Genomic DNA, 23272 nt, shown 5'->3' on the forward strand with positions numbered 1-23272 from the left:
CTTGACAGAATGAATAACCAAACCTCATATAAATACATGAATTAAAACCAGTATTACACCCATTCCCATTTTGACGTTGGTTTCAGAAAAACACCCTGACTAATCATACATATTCCAGTGGTTTCAGTTACATCCAATATACTTTTATTTGGGGTGAAATCAAATCTCCATCAGAGTATAGAAAGAAAAATATTCCTTAGTAATGAACATTTTCATTTTTGAGTAAAATTTTAATAAGTAATAAGAGGTGAAATAAAACTGGCATTGGTATAGGACTCTAGAAATGACTTTGATTTGCTATAAACTACCCCAAATGACATTAAAGTACTAAGAAACAAGCCTAATTCCAAAAATGATTTGCAATCATAAACCTGAATTTCAATCGTATTTATTATGTGATTCTGAACACGTTAAAGTCAATTGAGCCTCAATTTTTTCGTCTGACAATAAAGACTGTGATTATAAATACGTTTAAAAAGCGTTTTGTTTTAAAATTAAGATTACTAGTAAAGGCTGGGTGCAGTGACTCATGCCTGTAATCCCGGCACTTTGGGAAGCCCAGGCGGGAGGATCACGAAGTCAGGAGTTTGACACCAGACTGATTTTTCAACATGGTGAAACCCCGTCTCTACTAAAAATACAAAAATTAGCTGAGCATGGTAGCGCATGCCTGTAATCCCAGCTACTCAGGAGGCTGAGGCAGGAGAATCACTTGAACCTGGGAGGTGGAGGTTTCAGTGAGCTGAGATCACACCACTGCACTCCAGCCTGGGCGACAGAGTGAAACTCCGTCTCAAAAAAAAAAAAAAAAAAAAAAAAAAAAAAAAAAAAAAAAAAAAAAAAGATTACTAGTAAATGGTTGCTATTGTTAACTAGTTTTACAAATGAAAATCTCTTTTAAAATGCTTGAAAATTCCATACATATACCTTGTTTTATAAAAATACTCAGAAGATACAAAAGCCTAATTTATGCTGATTTCTATTTAACTAGTCAGTTTGGGATTTTCTTTCCAGTACAATCAAAGAGGGTTTAGTTTTGAGACTGAAAGGTTATATCAAGTTGCAATGCTCTTAGGACAGTGGGCTTTATTTATAGTTCTACTGAACGCATGAAATTGCAAGGCAGTTACATTGATAACACATTTTAAACCCAATTTGTGAAATATTACATGAACAGCTGAGCAGACAAATGAAAGAGTTTAATTTTTGTTCAAATGAAAACATAATTGATGCTTTCCTAACCTAGTCTATTAACTCATTCTAAAAGTGTCCTCGTGTTTACCATCCAACAGGCTGTGTCAGAATCTCCTGGGATCAGCAGGTTGAAAAGCTTTGCAAGTGAGAAAGTTTAATAAGGACTAGATTAACATATCTGAAAAAAATTATAAATTGGAGTCATAGAAAGCCTTGAAAAGATGCTAAGTTTTAATTTTATTTTTACTCGAACACAAATTAAATGCAACTGAAACCAGTTTCATGAAAACACGCTTATGAAGCTACATCTGTTTTAAATGGAAGTCATATTCACTACCCGCTATTTCTCAGAAAAAAAATCCCCATAGCTTGACATTTAAACGAATGTCATCTTAATATATTGTCTATAAAAATTCAACCACAGACAGCATATAGTTCATCTTATTCCAAACTGTTATTAACTTCCTGGTCTAAATAATAAATAAGTTTCCTTTAATTAATGGATTCTAGAATCTTAAGAACGTTAAAATCTTAATATGATACAATGGAGTCTGTTATGTACTAGGGTTTCTTTTATGTTTTACCATTCATAAATGAAATATTTTTTATCTACCTTATAGATATTTGTTTTTTGTATTATTAAGGAACATGAAATTTATAAATATTAATCACCTTCATTTTTGAAAGTACTTAGAGCTAGCTAATTTCACTTCAATTACATTAGCTGTTAATACTTCTCTGCCTAAGAAACACTTTCTTTGAAATTTGATTGTAAACTTTCCATCATAAAAACCTTCATGAAATAAGCTCCTTAATAACCGCATAACTATTTTTTGTGAAATTGTTGGAATGAAAGAAGTATCTGTGGAAAATTTTCCTTACTCTTCTAAATTTTCTGTTTTGGTTATTGATTCTAATATTATACAAACCTAAATACAGTCTTCAACTTTTTTTTTAAAGCTGAATATCCATGATACATTTTGCCTTAGTTTTTGAGTTGAGGCTACTAAATTCTCAAGATTATATCTCTGCATAGAAAAAGCTGATAGACATTCCTTTCATCATAGTTGTCTTTATGATTGATAATTTTTGTGTAAAATTATATTTAATAATTAATATAATTCATTTAAGCTATAAAAATTGGAAACTATGGAAAATCTCTAAATTATACCATTACATTAATGTACCTCCTAAATCATTTCTTTCATTTGTGTCTCAGGCAGATTGTCTTAAATTTGTTAAGAAAATCCTGTTCTCAGCTCATCCATCAGGTTTGAAGTAGAGATTTGCAGTTCTATAGCACATAGGGAGTAATTAAAAACACAAGAGTTGGGAGGCTGAGGTGGGTGGATCACGGGGTCAGGAGATCGAGACCATCCTGGCTAACACACGCTGAAACCCCATATCTACTAAAAATACAAAAAAATTAGCAGAGCTTGGTGGCGGGCACCTGTAGTCCCAGCTACTTGGAAGGCTGAGGCAGGAGAATGGCGTGAACCCGTGGGGCGGAGCTTTCTGTGAGCCCAGATCGCACCACTGCACTCCAGCCTGGGCGACAGAGCGAGACTCCGTCTCAAGCAAACAAACAAACAAACATTCAAAAACATAAGAGCTTACTAGGGAAGAAAAATGGTATCCAAAGGAGAGTAGAAAGGAGTAGTCAAGGAACAGTACATATGTTAGGAGTGGCTGGAGGATGAGAAAAAGACTATGTTAAAGGTCATTAAGGAATAATTAATAAAGAATCCCAAAGCATAATGGAATTTATTACAGGAAGCAGTAAAGAAAGAATAAGTCGTCAATAGTAACATATAAAGTGTCCTATCAGCAATACCCAGTTCACTGGTGATTTCTGCTTCTGAAGATAGTAGGCCACCTCTCTAGAATAAAAGTTAGACTCAGCGGGTTGAGAAGGGAAGGCATTGGATGAGAGATGAACAAGCAAAAGCAGTGAGTGTAGACTATTCTAAATTATTTTTGAAGAAATTCCAGCTAAGCTATAAGAAACAAAGAAAGACTTAATAGAACGGCTACTTTATCTTAAATATAAATTAAGTGGAAGAAAGAGAGTATAGTAGAGTAAGTTGAAGAGAGGAGAGAAAGAGGAACATTGGTAAAGAATTTGTTCATTCATTTATTCATTCATGCAAATATGTATTAAGAACTTGTAAATACTAGGCATAATTCCAGGTGCTAGGGTTATGGCTGTGAAATAAACAGCCAAAATCTCTGTCCCAAATTGAGGGGGATGGGCAATTGGAAAGACACGTGAGACGCCTCAGCTGCCTCCTCACATCCTTTCACCTCATTTCTGATTCCTATGAGGAATCTTTTCTTTATGCCCCAGCAGGCCAAAAAACAAGCTAGAGTCACAGCTGGGGCTGTGGGAGACTTAACCCCCTGAGAGCATGGAATGAGGAATGGAATGAATAAGTACTTTTCTTGGTAGAAATCTCAGTGGACAATTTGGAGAGTCATTGTCAACTATCCTCAGAATTTTTTTCTTAGTATTGACTTCCATAATACACTTTTTAATAGATTTTTTTCCATCTTCTCAATCCTCAATTCTTTACTCTTGCCCCAAACCTGCAAACAAGATTTTATCTCAGATTCTGCTTTGGGATGTGTGAAGAAACTTACAAGACAAAAAAATGAATTATATATATCTATATAAAATTTATTGATTATTAAGACATATTAATAATATATTATTAGATCATGTGTGTGTGTGTATATATATATATATATATATAAAACCGGTAATAAGCCCCCCCCAAAAAAACTGAAGCAAGGAAATGAGATGGAAATGTGTGTGTGTGCATGTGCGTGTGGGTGTATGTGAAAGAGAGAGAGACGAGAGAGGAAGAGAGGGAGGAGATAATTGAATTAAACACTATATACCAAGCACATTTGTAATTTGTTTTACATGTATTAATTCATTCAGTCTTCTCACCAACCCTATAAGAGGCACCATCTAACTTTCAAATGAGAAAACTGAATTACAAAAAGTTTACACACTTTGCCTAATACTGCATTTCTGGCCAGATTTGAATCACAATTTGAGACCTGGCAGTTTGGCTCCGGAGTCCAACTCTTCACACTTAATTTAGTAGCGTCAGTCACCTACACAGTGAGGTCTTTTAAGATCCTTCGTTCCATCTAAGCCTCTTTCTTATCAGACCTCTCAGAAACCCACAAACAGTCTCTGTCTTCTCATCATGTTTGTCTTGAATGAAAGATATAGCCTGCAGCACAGTTCTTTGACAGTGAACCTAAAGGATGTAAACTCATGCGTTCAGTTATATAGGCTTTTGGTATCTGCCTACATCAAAGAACACAATTTATTTATGCAAGCCTATACACATTCATGATAAGCTCCAGATAGAACAATTAATGAAGTGCATTGGTGAGTGTTACTTCTCTAGTTATTACTCCTCTATGTTAACCTGTTGATAGACATTAAAGAGATTATATTCTCTGGCAAAGACCTGGGTGTAAGTCCTTGCACACGAAACTGTGTTTTTTATAATAAGGAAGTAATCTCATCCCACCTGAGCTCTTGTAGTCCTTTTCAGCTGGAAAGCGACCTACTCTCATCAGCTGTCATTGGTGTTGTTAGGAATGAGGCTGGCACTCTCAGCTAAGGCAGCGTTCTTCAGTTGAACAGAACAATTTTCACAGAATACCGACATCAGAAAGGACCACTCTGAGACCATGATGAATCAAGACAAAAGCAAAACCATTTTGTAATCATGTCTACAGACAAAAACATGAACATTGTCCAAACCACAAAAATGACCATATATACCCTATCCTGCCTATCACGAGTTATTGCTACTTCTTCACCAGTCACAGCTTTAGCCTTGCTTTGTTCTTCCCTTCCAAATGATGTATGAAGATACTTAACCATAGAATTACCCCTGCTTTTTGACAACATCCAAGGTAGAGAACAAAGCTCTGCTTCTTTGAACCCTCCCTCAATCACCTAACACAAGTCCAAAACATGTTTTTTCCAACACCTTCTCACTGTGCTCACTGCGCAGGCTTGTGTTTTCCCTTATATTTTAGCAAGCAATAACCCCAACTTGGTCAACTACAGGTATGTAGACTGTATGACATTGACACAATCTTATTACCTGCTCCACATATTTGACCCTTATATATTCAGTTTCTTTCATGTGTCTTATTTCCCAATCACATTGCTTCTTGTGGACACTGACGTTCTCTCTCTCTGAAAACTAATAGCAGTGCCTTTAGTTAATTAACTAATAGCTGACAGTTCTAATTGACCAAACACCTCACATATTTCTTTTTCTCCTTTAGGAACCGACTACTATTTCAGCAATGGAGCTTTCCACCAAGCAGGTACTATCATTATGTATTACCACTGATATACAATATTTTGTTAATTCTTGTGTTTCAAATAGATATATCTATTTATTTATCAAATTTCACAGATTTGTTAACAATTGTACAAAAATACAGAAGAAAACAATTATCATTCTTACAATAAGCTAGTAGATTAGAAACTGAAGATAGTTTTCATTGCCTTCATGTTTTTGATCAATCTCATCTGTGTTCTATAAACATATTTTCCGGATCATTATTTGTTATAAATTTTTACTTACAGCATATTTTGGCCATTTTAATATAATTTACTCAATACCCAATAATAATTTTCATCTTTTCTGATTATATATATATAGATAGATAGATAGATATATGTGTGTGTGTGTGTGTGTGTGTATACACTGAAATAGCATTGTGATATTTCAGGAATAAAAAAATTATAATTGATTCTTACTTTGCAAATATAAACAAAAATGCATTTTTAGAAGCTAGTAAAATTATTCACTGGCTATATGTGTTTGGAGGACTTTGACTTCAAAGTTAATTTTACTTTTCCAGTAGTATTGTATGCTAGAGAAAACAAAATGTGCATTTAACTTTGCCTAAATATCAAAGGAAAACAAAAAAGGTCACTGCCAAATAAGTTCTAAAACTTTATGAATTCAAAGATTAAGGGCAGCATGTTAATAGTCTTTCTATTCATATTGAATGAATGCTTTGGCAAGACACTTCAGAAAAGTCAATTGCTTCTAAATACTGTGTAATATGTGTAAACAAATATAGTTTTAATGTCTAATAAATTATATTTTCTCCATAAATGTTACCTAGACTTTCTTTTGTCAGTATATCAATGGTAACTTAAAAAAAAAAAAAAAAAGCAGAAAACAAAAACAAATACAAAGCAGAAAAAGCCAGAATGAAGTAGGGTATGCCTACTTACTGGAATAAAAACTTATATACAAAATTGTAAAGTGAGAATCATTTGGCAAATCTTATTTCTGAACCATTTACATGTTTTATCTCTGACCATACTTTATCCCTTGAACAAGACATTAAATTACTCTGCCAGTAAAATTCAGTGTGCATCCTTTCCCCACACAGACATATCAAAATAGATTGATAATCTCCAAGATATTTAGAGCAACCCAGAGAACAGATATGATTGACCTGATACTGTTATCTAACACTGCATAAGTATGTGTTCACCTGTTCTCATAATCTAAAAATTGTTAGAGGTTGGCAAATAAATCTGGGGATTTCCAGGATGGAAGCTAGACTGGGATATTCTTTCCTGTAATGATTTTTTAAATTATTTATTTATCCTCTGCTAAGCCTCATTGCCAATCTTAATTACACTAAATCTGCATCTATTTTTGTAAACCATGTATTTCTGTTTTACATTTTTAACGCTACTTAAAAATTACATATTAATCCAACATTTTACTGACAAAGAAAAACAATCTATCAATTTAAAATACCGTAAGAGAAGAAAGTGTCTTTTTCCTTTATTTTCCATTACTGGAAGAAATGATTTGATTTCGTTCAGATGTGACTCAATTTCATTCACGCTTATGGGCATTTTTAAAGTGAGATAGTAGTTTCAAGAGAGACAACTAGTGTTACAAGTAATTTTCTGGATAAATGAACCCATCTCCTCCTGTACCCCACACTTTGTTAAGGAGGATGGTGAGAAAGCCTGTGGTGATGTTAAATTGGGCAGAAAAAGCACATCAGGTTACTTACTAGTGACTGGTTTCTGCTCAATGGTGCCTAAAGGCTTACCCTATATTTCATGTGGATAGCATAATTATTTTTGCACTTCATTAATAATACTGCAGAATTATGGTAAAATGAACGTGATATTGAGTTATAGTTACTTGTGGCATTTTATCGCACTTCAGGTTTTTGTTATAATAATTTCAGTTGCCATATTTTGGTTTTCTATTCTTTGCACAAACTATTTCTCCGTTTTTCCCTAAAGGAATGTGACATAATTAGATGTTGTTATTTAGGTAATAACATTTTTCCTACTTAAATGTCATATTCTTAAAAAAATCTATAAATACATATTTTGTTCCTGCTTCTTAGAAGTTACTGGCCAAACATAGAGATCCTTTGATTGTAGGACTAACTTGATGAGTAGCTTTCCTAAACAGTTGCAAACACAACGTACGGATTGACATGTCCATATATTGGAAGTGCTTACCTTCAATAGTGTGTAAGTTCATTTTTAAAAAAGGATGCTGTGAAAGAAAGATGAAAGAAAGAAAGAAAGAAAGAAAGAAAGAAAGAAAGAAAGAAAGAAAGAAAGAAAGAAAGAAAGAAAGAAAGAAAGAAAGAAAGAAAAGGAAAAGGAAAGCTTAACAATACTTAATCTATTTTTCCCAAAGAATTTAACCATCATTTCTTAATTTGTCCTGGTTTATAGCAAAATTCAATACTATAATAAAAGTTGAATATAGCAAAAAATTGAGCACTTAGTAATAAACACTGTAATTTCATTTTTCCATGTAGTGAAATGGAATAATAATATTAATGAAGGTAAATGTTTCCACAATGGTTTAGATTTTATTATATTACATTTCCCCTTATTTACTTTGCTTGTAATAAGGTGTAAGTTAGTTGGTGAGATTTAAGCAGGTAACTATTTTCTATGTAAACACGCCCTATAACCTTAATATTTTCGTAGATTATCATAGGTACTTCAGTTCAGTCTGCATTCAATTTATCTGGTTACTTATATATGCAGTTTATAAATGAATGTCTTTGGAAATGCAATTTTGTTTATGTTCATTGTTAACTATTAGAAAATGTCTAGTATTAAAAAAGCATATCATTGTTCAGAGACCAACTTTTCTAAAACTTATTTTTTATTTAGAGAAACTAAACTTATTTAGAGAAACTAAAATACACTTTTGATGTCTTTTCAATGTATACCATTACATGTTTCAGTATTTATTTAAGTTTTATTTAAGGCTTACTACAATGATTGAATCCTCTAGTGCAAGAAAAGAGAGCTATGGTACCAATAATAGTAAACATGGAAAAATTGCAAAATAATTTTATTTCATTTTGTGCTTACATAAATTTGCAGCTAATACGCTACATTGGCTCAACTTCCTTAAAGGCATTTTAAAACTTGTACTGAAATCCTGAATTAGTAGAAAAACTATTTTTTAAATCTTCCATATTCTAGTTCTTTCAATACCACCAATTTCATTGAGAATAAATGTATTGTAGAATGTTTATCTGAATGCATATTTTAAAGACCCGTTAAACAGGCTCATTTTAATAAGGAAGTTAATTCTTAGAAAAATTATATGAATAGCTCAAGATCACACAGGGCGTTAATGGGCAGCGAGACCTAGAATCCAGGTAGCTTCATGCTCGACCCTATGCTTCTTCCAAAACACCTCAGCTTTTGGTTTGGCAGACTGCACCAGAGTGCACTTAGTTCCTCTTCTGAAAGATGTTTTTGAAGGGTAGTTATTTAGTAGTCTTTTTAAAAGTAATCTTCCTGGAGGTAGTGCAAGGGCAAGACAGTTCTTGGTGTTGAGCCCAAAGTTTTTTCAAATGTAAGCACCAAAATTTTGCCCCTTCCCATATTGTGCTCCATCACAGGCAACACAATAGGGTACTGAGAAGTCAGCAGCAATGATTCCTGCCTCTGGCCAATATGGAACACACGGTAATAAAGACATGTCAGTGTATGAGTATTATAAACAGTAAAGGTAAAAAAAGCAAACTTGCAAAGACAAAACTGTAGCTTTGAACATTACATTGGTTGGTATATTACTGTCTTCATCTTCCCTTTGTTTTATACTTAATAAAAGACATCTGTTTCAGTCAAATATTTAGAACTTGCTCTTGCTCCATTATAAACTGCCATCTTGTCTAGAAGGCCTTTAAAGAAATTATCAATAAAGGGACGATTTTTTAAACCCTTGATTTATCTCTGAGAAGTTATATATAAATAAACTCTTTTTTAAGAGAAAAAGAGATTTAAAAAACAAGATAATTTTTGTCACAACAGTAAATTGTTTCCACAGCAACAACTATATATTGGTTCAACAGCTGGGGTTGCCCAGCTCGCTTTACACCGGTGTGATATTTACGGGAAAGCCTGTGCTGAGTGTTGCCTCGCCCGAGACCCTTACTGTGCTTGGGATGGTTCTTCATGCTCTCGCTATTTTCCCACTGCAAAGAGGTAGGAACAATATTCAAAATAAATGAAATGTTTGCTAGTTATCCTATCTGATTCCAAGTTTGAAATAGCTTTCTTCAAATAAGTGCATCAACTTTTTCTAATGAATAAAAAGCTGTGGGGGCTGAAGGAAGGGCTTGTTTTGTTTTTTTCTCTTTTCTTCAAATAGTTAAAACAATCAGAAAAGAAGTCACAGAGAAAGTCATGAACAGAATCTAGACTGAGCCTTGTCCCTTTAGACCAAAATACTCTGTTTTCCAAACGTGTTCTTCTATTTCTATCCAGCAACATTCTGTCTCATTTTTAAACTTTAATAAGGCAATTTATGTCTCTGGATGAACAGAAAATGATCAGAGAAAGGAATTTATTTTCCTTTATAATCTTAGGTAATACACAGGTGCCTAATTATAAAAAGTCCAGAATAATTTATTTCTACTTTAAAAAATATTACATTTTAATATGTGATATATGTAATTTTGATTAACATCCCCAAATACATCTGTTTCAAGAAAATTTAAGTATTATTTTATTATAGTATCACCTTGCATTTGCAGTATTTGAACTTGAAACATAAAACCATGTAATAAAATATCTGTGCATATGCAATATATATGTATATATATATGCATATATGTATATATGTATATACACACATATACATATGTATACACACATATACATATACATATATATATATATATATTTTTTTTTTTTTTTTTTTTTTGAGATGGAGTCTTGCTCTGTTACCAGGCTGGAGTGCAGTGGCATGATTTCGGCTCACTACAACTTCTGCCTCCCAGGTTCAAGCAATTCTCCTGTCTCATCCTCCTAAGTAGCTGGGACTATAGGCATGCACCACCATGCCCAGCTAATTTTTGTATTTTTAGTAGAGACAGGGTTTCACCATGTTGGCCAGGATGATCTCGATCTCCTGACCTCATGATGCACTCGCCTTAGCCTTTGGGAGGGATTACAGGGATTACAGTTGTGTGCCACCGCACCTGGCATATATATACATATATATCTCTTAAATATACTCTTGATAATACTTAGAAGTATTTTCTGGACATGATTGAATAAAAGTTGCTAAGATGACTTTTCCTTCATTTGACAAAATAGCCCTTTCAACAGCGTATCCTTTACTACTCAGTAAAAGAAGGATGTCTTTCTCTATCATTATTTAGCAGGGTTTAGGAAATGAGAATGGTGGACGAAATTAACATACAGTATTTTGTTAATATGAGCCCAAAGATTAACAGCATGTATATCAACCTATTGAAACATATAATGAAAACCAGCTTTATGAAACCTCTGCATTTAGAAGCAATATAATTTGATTTCTTTATTGTTTATTATAGCTATTTTTTTCAAAGAAGTCATGAATGTAGATTTTCATAGCTAATGAGGTATGTCCTATAACATTTGTATCAGCTTGAATATTTGGTAAAATATTTGACCAAAGAAATGGCCCTAATGCCTACTTAAATCTTCTGATTACACACTTTAGATAATATTGACTGAGTGTAGAAAAATCTACAATTTAGTCTGTTACATAATCAGTCCAATGGATTAAAACATAGTATCCTGTTAATAATATTAAATCTATATGCAGTATTATATCATATAATACAATTATGAAACCTTCAACATTCAGAATTGAGGTAACATGTTTGTATTACCTTTATATAACCATTCATTTTGTTGAAATTTCAAATTTAAAATAAAACTTATTGTGGAGATAATGTCTGCTGATTAAAGAAACTGTAGGTAATTTAAGAAGTAGTGATATGCAGTCTTTACAGCAATAAAGTTAAATTTTTTAAGATTAAAAGTTAACGCTTCTCAAAAACGTTTAACTCTAGGTGGCTTTTATTTTACTTAAAAATATGGAATTCAGCCTGACGCTATGGCTCACACCTGTAATCCCAGCACTTTGGGAGGCCGAGGCAGGCGGGTCACAATATCACGAGTTTGAGACCAACCTGGCCAGCATGGTGAAACCCTGTCTCTACTAAAAATACAAAAATTAGCCATATGTGGTGGCGGGTGCCTGTAATCCCAGCTATTTGGGAGGCTGAGACAGAATAATTGCTTGAACTTGGAGGCAGAGGTTATAGTGAGCTGAGATTGCATCACTGCACACTCCAGCCTGGGCGACAGAGCAAGACTGTCTTGGGAAAAAAAAAAAAAAAAAAAAGTGAAATTTGTGTTTGAACTAAAATGAGTATTATTTCTTCTTCATGAGAAAGTTTATAATATTATCTAATTTAGTAATAATCTATTTGAATTTTAAGCTTTTCTTAATAAGGAAAGAGATAAAAAGAAAATCATAAACACATCTATAATAAGTTAAAACCTACACGTTATTAAATATTTGAAAAGTATTTATTGCATACCTACAATTCAAGATTGAAGGAATTTTCTTTTTTTTTTTTTTTTTTTTGAGATGGAGTCTGGCTCTGTCGCCCAGGCTGGAGTGCGTGCAGTGGCCGGATCTCAGCTCACTGCAAGCTCCGCCTCCTGGGCTTACGCCATTCTCCTGCCTCAGCCTCCCAAGTAGCTGGGACTACAGGCGCCCGCCACCTCGCCCAGCTAGTTTTTTGTATTTTTTAGTACAGACGGGGTTTCACCATGTTAGCCAGGATGGTCTCGATCTCCTGACCTCGTGATCCGCCCGTCTCGGCCTCCCAAAGTGCTGGGATTACAGGCTTGAGCCACCGCGCCCGGCCAGGAATTTTCATTAGCACATTTTTGTTATGCCTTACAGATTTTACTTAATCCAATTTCATGAGTGACACTCTGTCTTTAAAAAGGATGTTTAGAAGCCTCATGATTTATATATTCTTTGTGATGGCATTTTTCAAAAGCATAAATGGCAGTGAAAAATGCCTTCCCAAATGCTTTGTGGTTTGTGTTTCACAAGTTCTCTTGTTGGCTCAATTTTGAAATGTGCAACATCTGCTTGATTGTTTCACTAATTCTACAAATAGAAATCTATAAATACTTTAGACTTCTAAATTTATGAATACAGTAACAAATTCCATATTTGCAATTCTCAATAGACTTTGTGAGAGCTCTTTTTAGGGATGGTAACTAATTTTGCAGCAAGACAATACCCATTAAAATAGCAGCAGCAAACAGTTGGGCAAGTGTCCCCCAATCTTTTCCAGTCTATTACACATAGCCAGTCTCCATTTTTAGCCTCTTCCTGGAACTTTACATCTTTTTTGCACCACAATGACTAGAGCCTACCTCCTCCTTCCCAGGCAACCATTAGCAAAATGTAGAGAAAGGAAACCCCCGACATGCTGCAGCTCACATGTGATCTGAGTGTAGAATGTAGAAGAAATTGTTTTTTATAAGCAAACTTTGCTTTTCTCTTAAATGTAAGTTCATTTATTCTCTCTTTCATTCCTCTGGCAAGAGGAGGCCTTGCCTTTAAGTTCAACATTTGTTGTTGCTTTTATTCACTTCACAGGTAAATTGGTTTGCAATCATAGCCATATGATCATAAAAGAAACGGTTTTGAAAAAGGACAGGTCGATATAATAACCAAGAAAAGAAATTTTAAAACTAGCTTAAAAATATAATTTCTAGTCTTAATATTATAAAATTCAGCAAAAGTCTATTTAAGGAATTATGTATAAGCATTCAGAGAAAGAGAACATTCATGCAAATTATAGTTTTCAAGCTTATATCTTCATTAATAATCAGAAAAAATTTAATAGCTTTTATTGGAAAAAAATGGATTATTATTTCAAATGTGCTTTCTCCACAGAAGTTAAGCCTTGAGTTTCTAGACATTAGATTGTTACTGATTGACATCTGGTCATGAAAAAGCCATGAATTCTCTGTTATCACTATTGTAAAGACTTTTAATATGTTGTTAGTACATTTGGATCTTGTTTCCCATTTTGATTATCTTGGAGACTGCTCTTGCAGGTATAATGAACTGTTTTAAAAAAAAATCTTTTAGTTGGATGTAGATTCATCTGTTCCTGTAAGTTCCTAGAGTCTATGATATCTATATTTTTTTAAATTTTTCTTCATTCTTATGACAAATTCCTAAAATGGAAAAATAAGGATACAATAAGACCTTTTAAATGCAATTGTTTCAGACGCACAAGACGACAAGATATAAGAAATGGAGACCCACTGACTCACTGTTCCGACTTACAACACCATGGTAAGTCACATTTTTCATCTTTCAGCCTGCTAAGACCAGGCTAAAATCGTAAGTAATAATGCATATTCATGTACATGCATGCAATGTATGCATCTCTCCCGGAATACTTAAAGAAATGCAGCCGAAGAGAAATAAAATCTTACAGAAAGTAAATCCTAAAGAACACAAAACAATGGATTATGTTTTATTATCATGAATTTTGTTTTATTATGATGATAAATTCAAAATTTTAGATGCTTACAAGGTTTAAAGCTCAACTTTCTTATATTAACAACAAGAAGCCATGTGTAAGTACTTCATTTTGCATATAGTAGCAACCTGAGATGAGTAGGCAATGGAAATGTTCATTAAAATATACCAGAGAAAAAAACTATAGTCTTAAAATATGCCTTACAAATAATTCTTTTCTATGCTCATGATATAAATCTAATATATTATTATTGGGCATTCTAGTCAAGCAGAAGATAATGTCGGTATCTTTACACTGAATTACTAGTTGAGTATTCCCTTACACTGGGCATCTTATACCAAATTCATTTTTTGCTTCCTAAAAGATGTCCAAGTGTATTTAATGTCAAAGTTGCTTAGTAAATGCCGAAACATCAACCAACCTTCACTTAAAATGGAGTAAAATTGTAATGATGCCCCGCTTTCCATAATTCAAACATTATGCCATATTATTATGGAAATAATAATGAGATTATGCTTCCCTCTGCTGGGAAAACTTATCAATGACAATACTGCTAATGAACATAGTTAAAAATGGCTGAAATGTACAATGTAAACATTGTCACTTAACATAATTATTCTATTAATTTTTTTGATGCCATTTATTCTAAAAGTAGTTAATATTTATCAGTTAACTTTTCTTTGATTTACTAATTCTATGTGTGGAATATTCATGTTTATGAATTTTAAGAAAACATTACCATACATAGCACCCCAGCATACATTCCAAAACTTACTTCCTAAAATTCAGATCCCCCTGTGGCATAAGCTGGATGGGTTGGTATTTGATTTTTGAATGCTCACAGGATTGTTTGGGGAATCTTAATACCAGGAGACAGGTAACCACAAATGAAGCCAGTGTTACGGAACCACTTTGCTTGCAAATTTTCTCACCAGGGACTTTCCTATCTGTGATTATCTTCACTATACATAAGAAAGATACCACAAAACTGGAGTAAATGTTATGACTGTCCCTGCGTTAGTATGGTGCATTTATATTGAACACTTCCCTTAAATTTTTTCAAATGGCATATTTCAATCAGATCATAAAATATTTGTTAGTCTTTCATTAATCTATTTCATGGGAAAATACTGAATTATGATCAGCACCATTCCAGCAACGTAGTATTTTGAAATATTAATTCACTACACTAAATAATCTATTTGTCTATATGTGGAGAGTTAATGATAACTACTGGAAGTAAAAGAATCAAGAGAATGTAACTGTTTCAATCAGACATTAATCTCCATGTCAAAATGAAACATTATTTTGCTCGTTGTATATTTCTAGGTTTATATCGATACAACATTATGAGTATTGTAGGTAACAAATATTTGTTGAATGAATGATCTAAAAATTTCAAGTTATAATCTAGATACTTGTATTGTTACTTTTGTTTTTCAGTAGATATTTGAACTAATTGCACTTATTGATTTTTGTAAAAAATACCTTATGTCATACATTAACATGTAAGGTTAATATAATGTTATTATTAACACCATTATATTCAAAAACAAAATCTCTCTTAGGAAGCATCATTATGAACTTATCAATTAGCTAATGAATATTGATTATATGCCATCATGTGTAGGACATTATGCTGTTTTGAAAATTGTTAGAGATTATATGCATATATAATCTCAATGGCACATTCGTTTAGTTATCCCTTTATAGATTCAGTTCATATTTCAAAATTATATTAATGCTAGAGTTATGAGGGTAAATATATATAGGGAAAAATGGACCAAAGGAATTTTTATGAAAAATAAGACTGTGGATACATAAATATTTTTGACTGTTGAATGACTGGGGTTTGAAGAGTGTTTCAGATATTAAAGATGTGTTTTGATAAAATTAGAGTGGTTAAAGACTATTAAAATTTGGCATATAGAATGGCTTAGCTACAAGAAGTAAGAAGTAAAGTGAGTGTAAATAAATTTCTCTCCTGATTCTTAGGTCAGAATGCATACTGAGAGAGAAAAGAAAGTGCTACTGTTTAATGTTACAGGGTCTTTTGGGGGAGGGTTGTGGTAAACAACTCTAGATGTTTGTGATATCTGTGAGGAAAGGGTAAACTAGCCCAACAAGCCCTGCAGCCATAAAACATTCCTTTTTTGAATGCCTCTTTTTCCCTTGTCTGCTTGTTTTGATAACTTACCACACATAAACCATATACACCATAGATTACACTAAATTTCAAATATTTGGAAACTAAGGCAGGCATTCCCATTTGGCCAGGCTGAGCCTTACCATTAGGAATCAGTGATTATTTTGGAATGGTTGACATCAGTATTTGAAAGTAAAATTGAGCAAAAATCTGGAATCCAGTCTTATTAAATCATGTATGTTGCCTTGCTAATATCAGTTATTTCATTGAATAAAATATATGTGTGTTCATGTGGAAACATGTAAAAATATGAGATTTTTCAGAGAAAGCTGGTAAATAACATGAAGCCAAATTACGCACTTCAGGATGATCAGTTCCAGCTGTAATGGTAAACACATTCTGTAACACTCTATAGTTTACACATCCAGAGGTTTTAATAGAGAGAGACTGTTAAATAACTGAGAATTAAGGTGGAAGAAATTTCACTTTAGATGAAACATTTAACGCTCACTTGGCACTCTGCTCCCTTATATGTAAAGTGGCCCAAGTGGTGAACTAGGCCAGGTGAAACAGAAAAATCCAGCTACACCTCCTCCTGATCCCAGGATACTCTCCTCTGTTGCTGGTGGCTGGTCACCTAGGGTGGATTTTAGTATCAAATCTTAATATATGTGTGCTGGCAACTCTTGTCTTCCCACTGACACTTCAAACAGGATGCTAAAGAGAAATCTCAGGTTGTTTCCAATCTGTTCCCTTCCCTAAAATAATTGCTGTGTACAAAATTGGAGCTCATCTGACTTTATACTCAAGAAAATGACTGATCAAGGCAATTTACCTATAAACTACTTCCCATTTTCTTTCTCACTAAGAATGGGCCATATTATGATTACATGTCCAGAAAGGAAAAATAAAATTACACCATGAGTACTAATTTTTTTAACTGTACCATCATGTTAGATTTCTGAATCTTTGAAATACTTTATGTCCTATCTTCTAGTCTAATGGTATGACTGAATTTCACTTTCTAATATTTTTGCATGCATGCATTACCTTTCTGACACCTCAAAGTAATATGTCCACAGAATTCAATCTTCTTAATTATCTCCTAAACTGTCCATCTCAATTTTATCTTGGTTGGCATCAGAATCATTCCAAAATTTCATAAAATGTCTTTGGCAGTGCCATCTTTATGATCTGCAGAACTGTAAAGTTAGTATTTTGGAGCAGTGCTATTATAGTCGGTGCCTTGGCCTCTTCCAGTGATGAATCTGAGCATTTAGCCCCAAGAGGAGCCTCAAGATTTGATAGATGAGCATGATGTCAGCCTTAAAAATAATCCCTACCTTTAATAAATTATCAAATTTCATCAAATCTCAGATGATATAATATAAAATATACCATTCTTTTATGTACTTTTAAGAAAAAAAGAACGGCTGAAGATGGTCAGTCTGCCAGATGATCCCAGCATCAAACTGGGACACCAAATGACTCAAGACTAGTCTAAAGGAGAAATAAACTCTTATTCAGATGATAATAGCAAGGAAAATTGTCTGTTTCAATCATAATCATGTCTGGTTGGAAAGAGATTAAAAAATACTCCTTGAACTACAAGGTGGTATTTATGAAGACTTACTTTCTGAATTCACACAAACAGAAAGGACCCAAATTTCAGACAGAGACTTTAATTTAAAGAGGTATCATGTCAGTAGGATCGCACATGTCTGGCAGAAGTAAGAAAGAGTTTCTCCTAGAAGAAAGCAACTTCACCTCAGATCAAGAACAACTGTAAGACACATTCTGATATCAGAGATATTAAAGTATAAAGAAGTGTGCATCTTAGAATCAAATACTTGCAGTATTACCTTCTATGAGTTTTGTAAACTCTGTTTGAATATTTTCACTGGAAATAATCAGTCATCACAATACTTGTCTTCTGCTTAGGAAAAAAAATCTAATTATTCATATTATATGTGTGCAAGGCAAATGCACAGATAACATGAATAAGAAGAGGTTTGAAATAGCTTCCGTGTCATTATTTTCCACTGAAGTCTTTAAGTATGTCATCAGAGATCACCTGTTCATACACCTACAATTCAACTGTTACAAACTGAGATTTTTTTTAAAGTTTGCTGCATTTTTTTATTCCAAAAGTTATAAGGATCACATATTATTAAAATACAAGATGGTATTTTCATTATTGTTTATGAAAGGTTTCTGCTTCAGTAAATGGGTGTTTTCCATCTCCCATGATATCTCTTGGGGAAAAGTAAATGAAACATTAAAGTCCATGTTTCCTGATTTTTTAAAGTAAACGTTCCTATGGTAATTTTGCTCTGGCATAGAGATTATTTGTGCTTTCTTTTGTAATGCATTTGCTGTAAAATCATGAAAATAAAACATACCAGATGTTCAATATAAACTAAATATTACAGTAGATATCTTCATATTGGTATTGCTTTTTAAGTAAATGAGTTTCAGCCTGCCCTATACTAAGGAAGCATATTATCCATGACATCACAAGATATTAAGTACAGTGTTCTATGTAACTATTCAAGTGGCTTCAAAGTTATGAAATTTTATTCTCATATTTCAAATTAATGACCTCTGAAAGTAAGATACCGGTGACTCTACCCCCAAAAAATCTTTATGAATAATAAAATTAAAATACGTTGACCCTATGACTGTTTAACTGTTTGTATATATACTCATACCTATATCTATGCATATGTATATTTCTGTGTGTGTGTGTGTATATATACATCGATACACATATATACACATATATATAGACACACACACATATACACACAGATTAGCCAATTTTAAGTTCAAATCCTCAGGAATCTATGGATTCAGGAAAGATTAGAAACTACTTAAACTATAAAATTCTAAATACTATATCCTGGTTAATAATTACTTCCCAGCACCAAAGTCATCTTAATTTAGGGCATAAAACAAAGTAGTTTAAAATTAAAATTTTAGCCAGTTGAAAAATTACAAGTCTAAATTTTCTTTAAGGTTTCATTGTCTTTTTGTACTTGGCAAAGTACATCCACTAACTTCATATTTATTGGTCCTATTTCTAGTAAATGGGTTAAGCACAGATGTATGTTCTTAACTACATTTGTTGGTACATGCACACACACATGCCTGCAAACTCACATTGAATATTTACACAGAATCTAATTGGTGAAAATATCATACTAGACATTGGAAAAACATTGTACTAGACATTACCTCGAAAAGTAAACAAAATCACTGTTATATACTCCAGTATATACTGTAGACTTTGTTTTATTTGCACTACAATATATGATATTATTATCAAATAGTTTGTTAGCATTTTTTTTTTCTTTTTTGTTTTTTGATGGGGTTTTACTCTTGCTGCCCAAGCTGGAGTGCAATAACACAATCTCTGCAAAATTCAACCTTTGCTTCCCGAGTTCAGGCAATTCTCCTGTCTCAGCCTCTCAAGTAGCTGGGATTACAGGCATGCACTACCATGCCCGGCTAATTTTGTATTTTTTTTTTTTTTTTTTTTTAGTAGAGATGGAGTTTCACTGGGTTGGTCAGGCTGGTCTCGAACTCCTGACCTCAAGTCATCCATCCTCCTTAGCCTCCCAAGGTGCTGGGGTTACAGGCATGAACCACCATGCCTGGCCTGTTAGCCATCTTAACACTCAGGTTCAAAATATTCAGGAATGTTAAGAATGAATGAATTTTTTTGTTTTCATTTTACAAATTTTTAAATATTTTATGTCTTCTCAAGAGATACTGACTCATCCTTGAAGTGTTTTCCATCCACTTGAAGTTAATTGGTCTTTTCTATTGATAGAGCATCTATTGTATTTCTGCAGAAAATCATATAGAATCCAATGAGAAAAATCTAAGTAATGCTGCTTATTCTTTAAGTTAGGCATTGTTACAGTATTCTGTGTCACCAGGAGTTTATGGGCAACATTTCCTTTCTTCCTGTTCTTGACCTTTGACACTGAGTATTAGTGAAAGAAATATTAAAATTATAATGAAAACAACTGGAATTTTATTTCGCTTTATGTGGTACAGAAACTAATTGTATTTGTTAAATAACCTAAATAAATATGTAAAATAATTGGCATTCATTTACCCATGTCCTAAATTGTTTTAGTTTTACATTTATTATTTACAAATTAAACTTATAATAAAGTGGAAGAACATCAAAATTGTTAACAAATCAAAATTGAATGAATATGATTCACAACCTCATCCATCTCTGTCTTCTCTATAGAACATCAAATTTCCTCAGATAGGTTGCATTATTAACATTTCAATCTTGCGAGACATTTATGGGGTTAAAATGGAGAGTGAATAAATAGAAAGCTGAAATGTGATGCCTTCTGTTTCTGCTATATTGGAAGAAAATCAAATGCTAAATAAGGCCTTTAGCAACATGATATTTCTGGTCAAATGATGGATATTATGACTTTTTTGTTGTTACAAAAGGAAGCAATTTATTTAACTATTTTCTTTCCTCCCATTCTTTCTGGTTTATTAGCTTCATTTCATTTCCATAAATTATCCCACTAAAGGAGGAAATGATTAATTGAAGATTGCTTCCTTAAAAACATTATTTCTTGTCATTAACAGCTGCAACATATTGAAACATTGTGTTATCCAAACACACTGTGGTGCTTTTAAAATAATTTTAATGTTTTGTTGCTCTCAATTATTTTGTTCTAACCATTCCGATGGTTGAACCCATGGGAAATCACTATGCCAATTTAACAAGGATATCCTTCTTTTCTACTGGCAATTTTCATGACAAAAGTTTGTATTCAAAACAATTGCTTTCTAAGTGTGAAATTTATTTAAAAATGATTTAAAGTGAGATTGCTTTCTTTCTGGAAGCCCGCAAAATTATCTATTATATGACATCCTTTAGTGTTACAGGTATCCTTGGAGATGTGAGAAGATATTCATGTGACTTCTCAGTTCTCTTTCTCTTCTTCTTATTCCCTATTTGGAATTTTTGATTTTGGAGTAGACATGATTAGTCATCATCGTCTCCCACCCTCTCTCAAGTCAATTTTTATAACATTATCAAACTTAACAAATTTAGAATATTTGAAATGCTTACATCCTCCAGCAGTTCAATAAAGTATTCCATCATAATCAGAGTTATAAACCCTATTACTTTTTGCTTGATTAAACTTTTATTCATTACTTTTATATAATTGTGATAACTCTGTGTCTTGAGAATGTCAAAGTTACATGAGATTTCAGGTTTTAAATTCAACATGTTACCTGGATTTGCCATTTAGCAAACATCAGCTAAGCATTTACGATTACCATTCTGCCAGGATTATGAATACACAGTGTGGTGGACGAGGGGAATAAACCAGATTAAAAATAATTGTAACAAATGTAACTACACAAACTCTAAGGAGATAACTAAAGAGAGCTTTTTTTGGCAATATAGAAGAGGAAATATTTTCTTTGATGGTTGTGGGGAGTAGGATTCACACTGAAGAGTGTAATTTGTCTTCATTTGGATTCTCAATAAAGGATTTTAAGATTTAATTAGCAGTTGAAACTATCACAACAGCAATAATAATGATGTCACCTGACATGTTTATGACTATTGCTGTGCCCAGATACTGTGCTAATATTTTTGTACAAGAATGTTTTAAGAATAACAAAAATAGAAAGGGTTATAAAAGCCTGGTGCAGTGGCTCATGCTTGTAATCCCAGCACTTTCAGAGGCTGAGTCAGGCAGATCACCTGAGGTCAGGAGTTTGAGACCAGTCTGGCCAACACAGTAAAACCTTATTTCTACTAAAAATATAAAAATCAGCCAGGCTTGGTGGCAGGCAGCTGTAATCCCAGCTACTCTGGAGGCTGAGGCAGGAAAATTACTTGAACCTGGGAGGCGGAGGTTGCAGTGAACAGAGCTCACACCACTGCACTGCAGCCAGGGTGAGAGAGTGAGACTCTTTCTCAAAAAAAAAAAAAAAAAAAAAAAAGAAAAAAGAAAGAAAGAAAGAAAGGGTTATAAAAATATTTCACTGTCTAAAATTGCTAAATGACCTAATATATACAAGATGATTTGCAATTGTTTGGTAAAAATAAAGATAAGATAAAAATAACAACATCACACACATAGAGCAAGTAGACTGACAGAGAACAAAGACAGATATGCGGCAAGAATATTTACCAAGAAGTTATAAGGGTAAGATATATGTTTGTCTAACTGCTTTTTGTCAGTCAATGTAGATGGAAGTATGATCACAAAGTTCATTTAAAAATAAAAGAATCTGTTGTTCAAGAGAATCTCAGTAATTTCTAGAAAGTAAAACCTGAAAGAAAAATTTCACAAAGGTAAACACAGAGTAAACACGGCAATGCCATCAATGTCATATCAAAAATATTGTGACATAAATACAATGAGTAAAGGAGAATTGAGAAAGGTCTTACTTAGCATAGGGTGGGAACACCCTGCCAAAACCAATTTAATAAAATCAATTGTCTTTTGTAATTAACATGGTATGTTCCTTGTAAACTGCTCTCAGATCAACTGGTTTAATCCAGAAGGAGATTTTATATCACTCTTATCCTGAATATATAAGATTTGATATCCTTCAGAAAATATGTAATCACCAATATTTCCTCAGTTGAGTTTTTGTTTATATTGGGTAACCATGAATTAAATATTATACTCTCTGAAAAGTACCTAGAGTAGAGCTATACTGTGTATGGCTGTTTGCTTTAATAAAGAATCAAATTGAGAGCATGCAGTAGGGAGACTATAGCAAATAATAAAGTAGTATATATTTCAAAATAGCTAGAGGATTTTACATGTCACCACAAAGAAATGATCAATGTTTAAAGTGATGGATATGGTAATTACTCTGATTTGATCATTATACAATGTATACATGTATGGAAAATCACACTGTACCCTATAAATATGTACATATATTATATGTCAATTATAAACAAAACAAAAAGTTAAAATTCACAGT

The 23272-nt window shown here is 33.0% G+C and overlaps 1 protein-coding gene across 1 annotated transcript in view; it reads left to right on the forward strand.

The window, feature by feature from the left end:
• SEMA3A (semaphorin 3A) overlaps positions 1-23272 on the forward strand; it is a 218681-nt gene that overhangs the window by 188657 nt on the left and 6752 nt on the right. Inside the window, exons 13-15 of the mRNA XM_023226680.3 lie at positions 5518-5559; positions 9594-9751; positions 13867-13934. Coding sequence (XP_023082448.2) covers positions 5518-5559; positions 9594-9751; positions 13867-13934 — 268 coding nt within the window. The remainder of the gene's footprint in view (positions 1-5517; positions 5560-9593; positions 9752-13866; positions 13935-23272) is intronic.

Source organism: Piliocolobus tephrosceles, chromosome 8 (genome assembly GCF_002776525.5).
Source record: "Piliocolobus tephrosceles isolate RC106 chromosome 8, ASM277652v3, whole genome shotgun sequence".
Classification (NCBI taxonomy): domain Eukaryota; kingdom Metazoa; phylum Chordata; class Mammalia; order Primates; family Cercopithecidae; genus Piliocolobus; species Piliocolobus tephrosceles.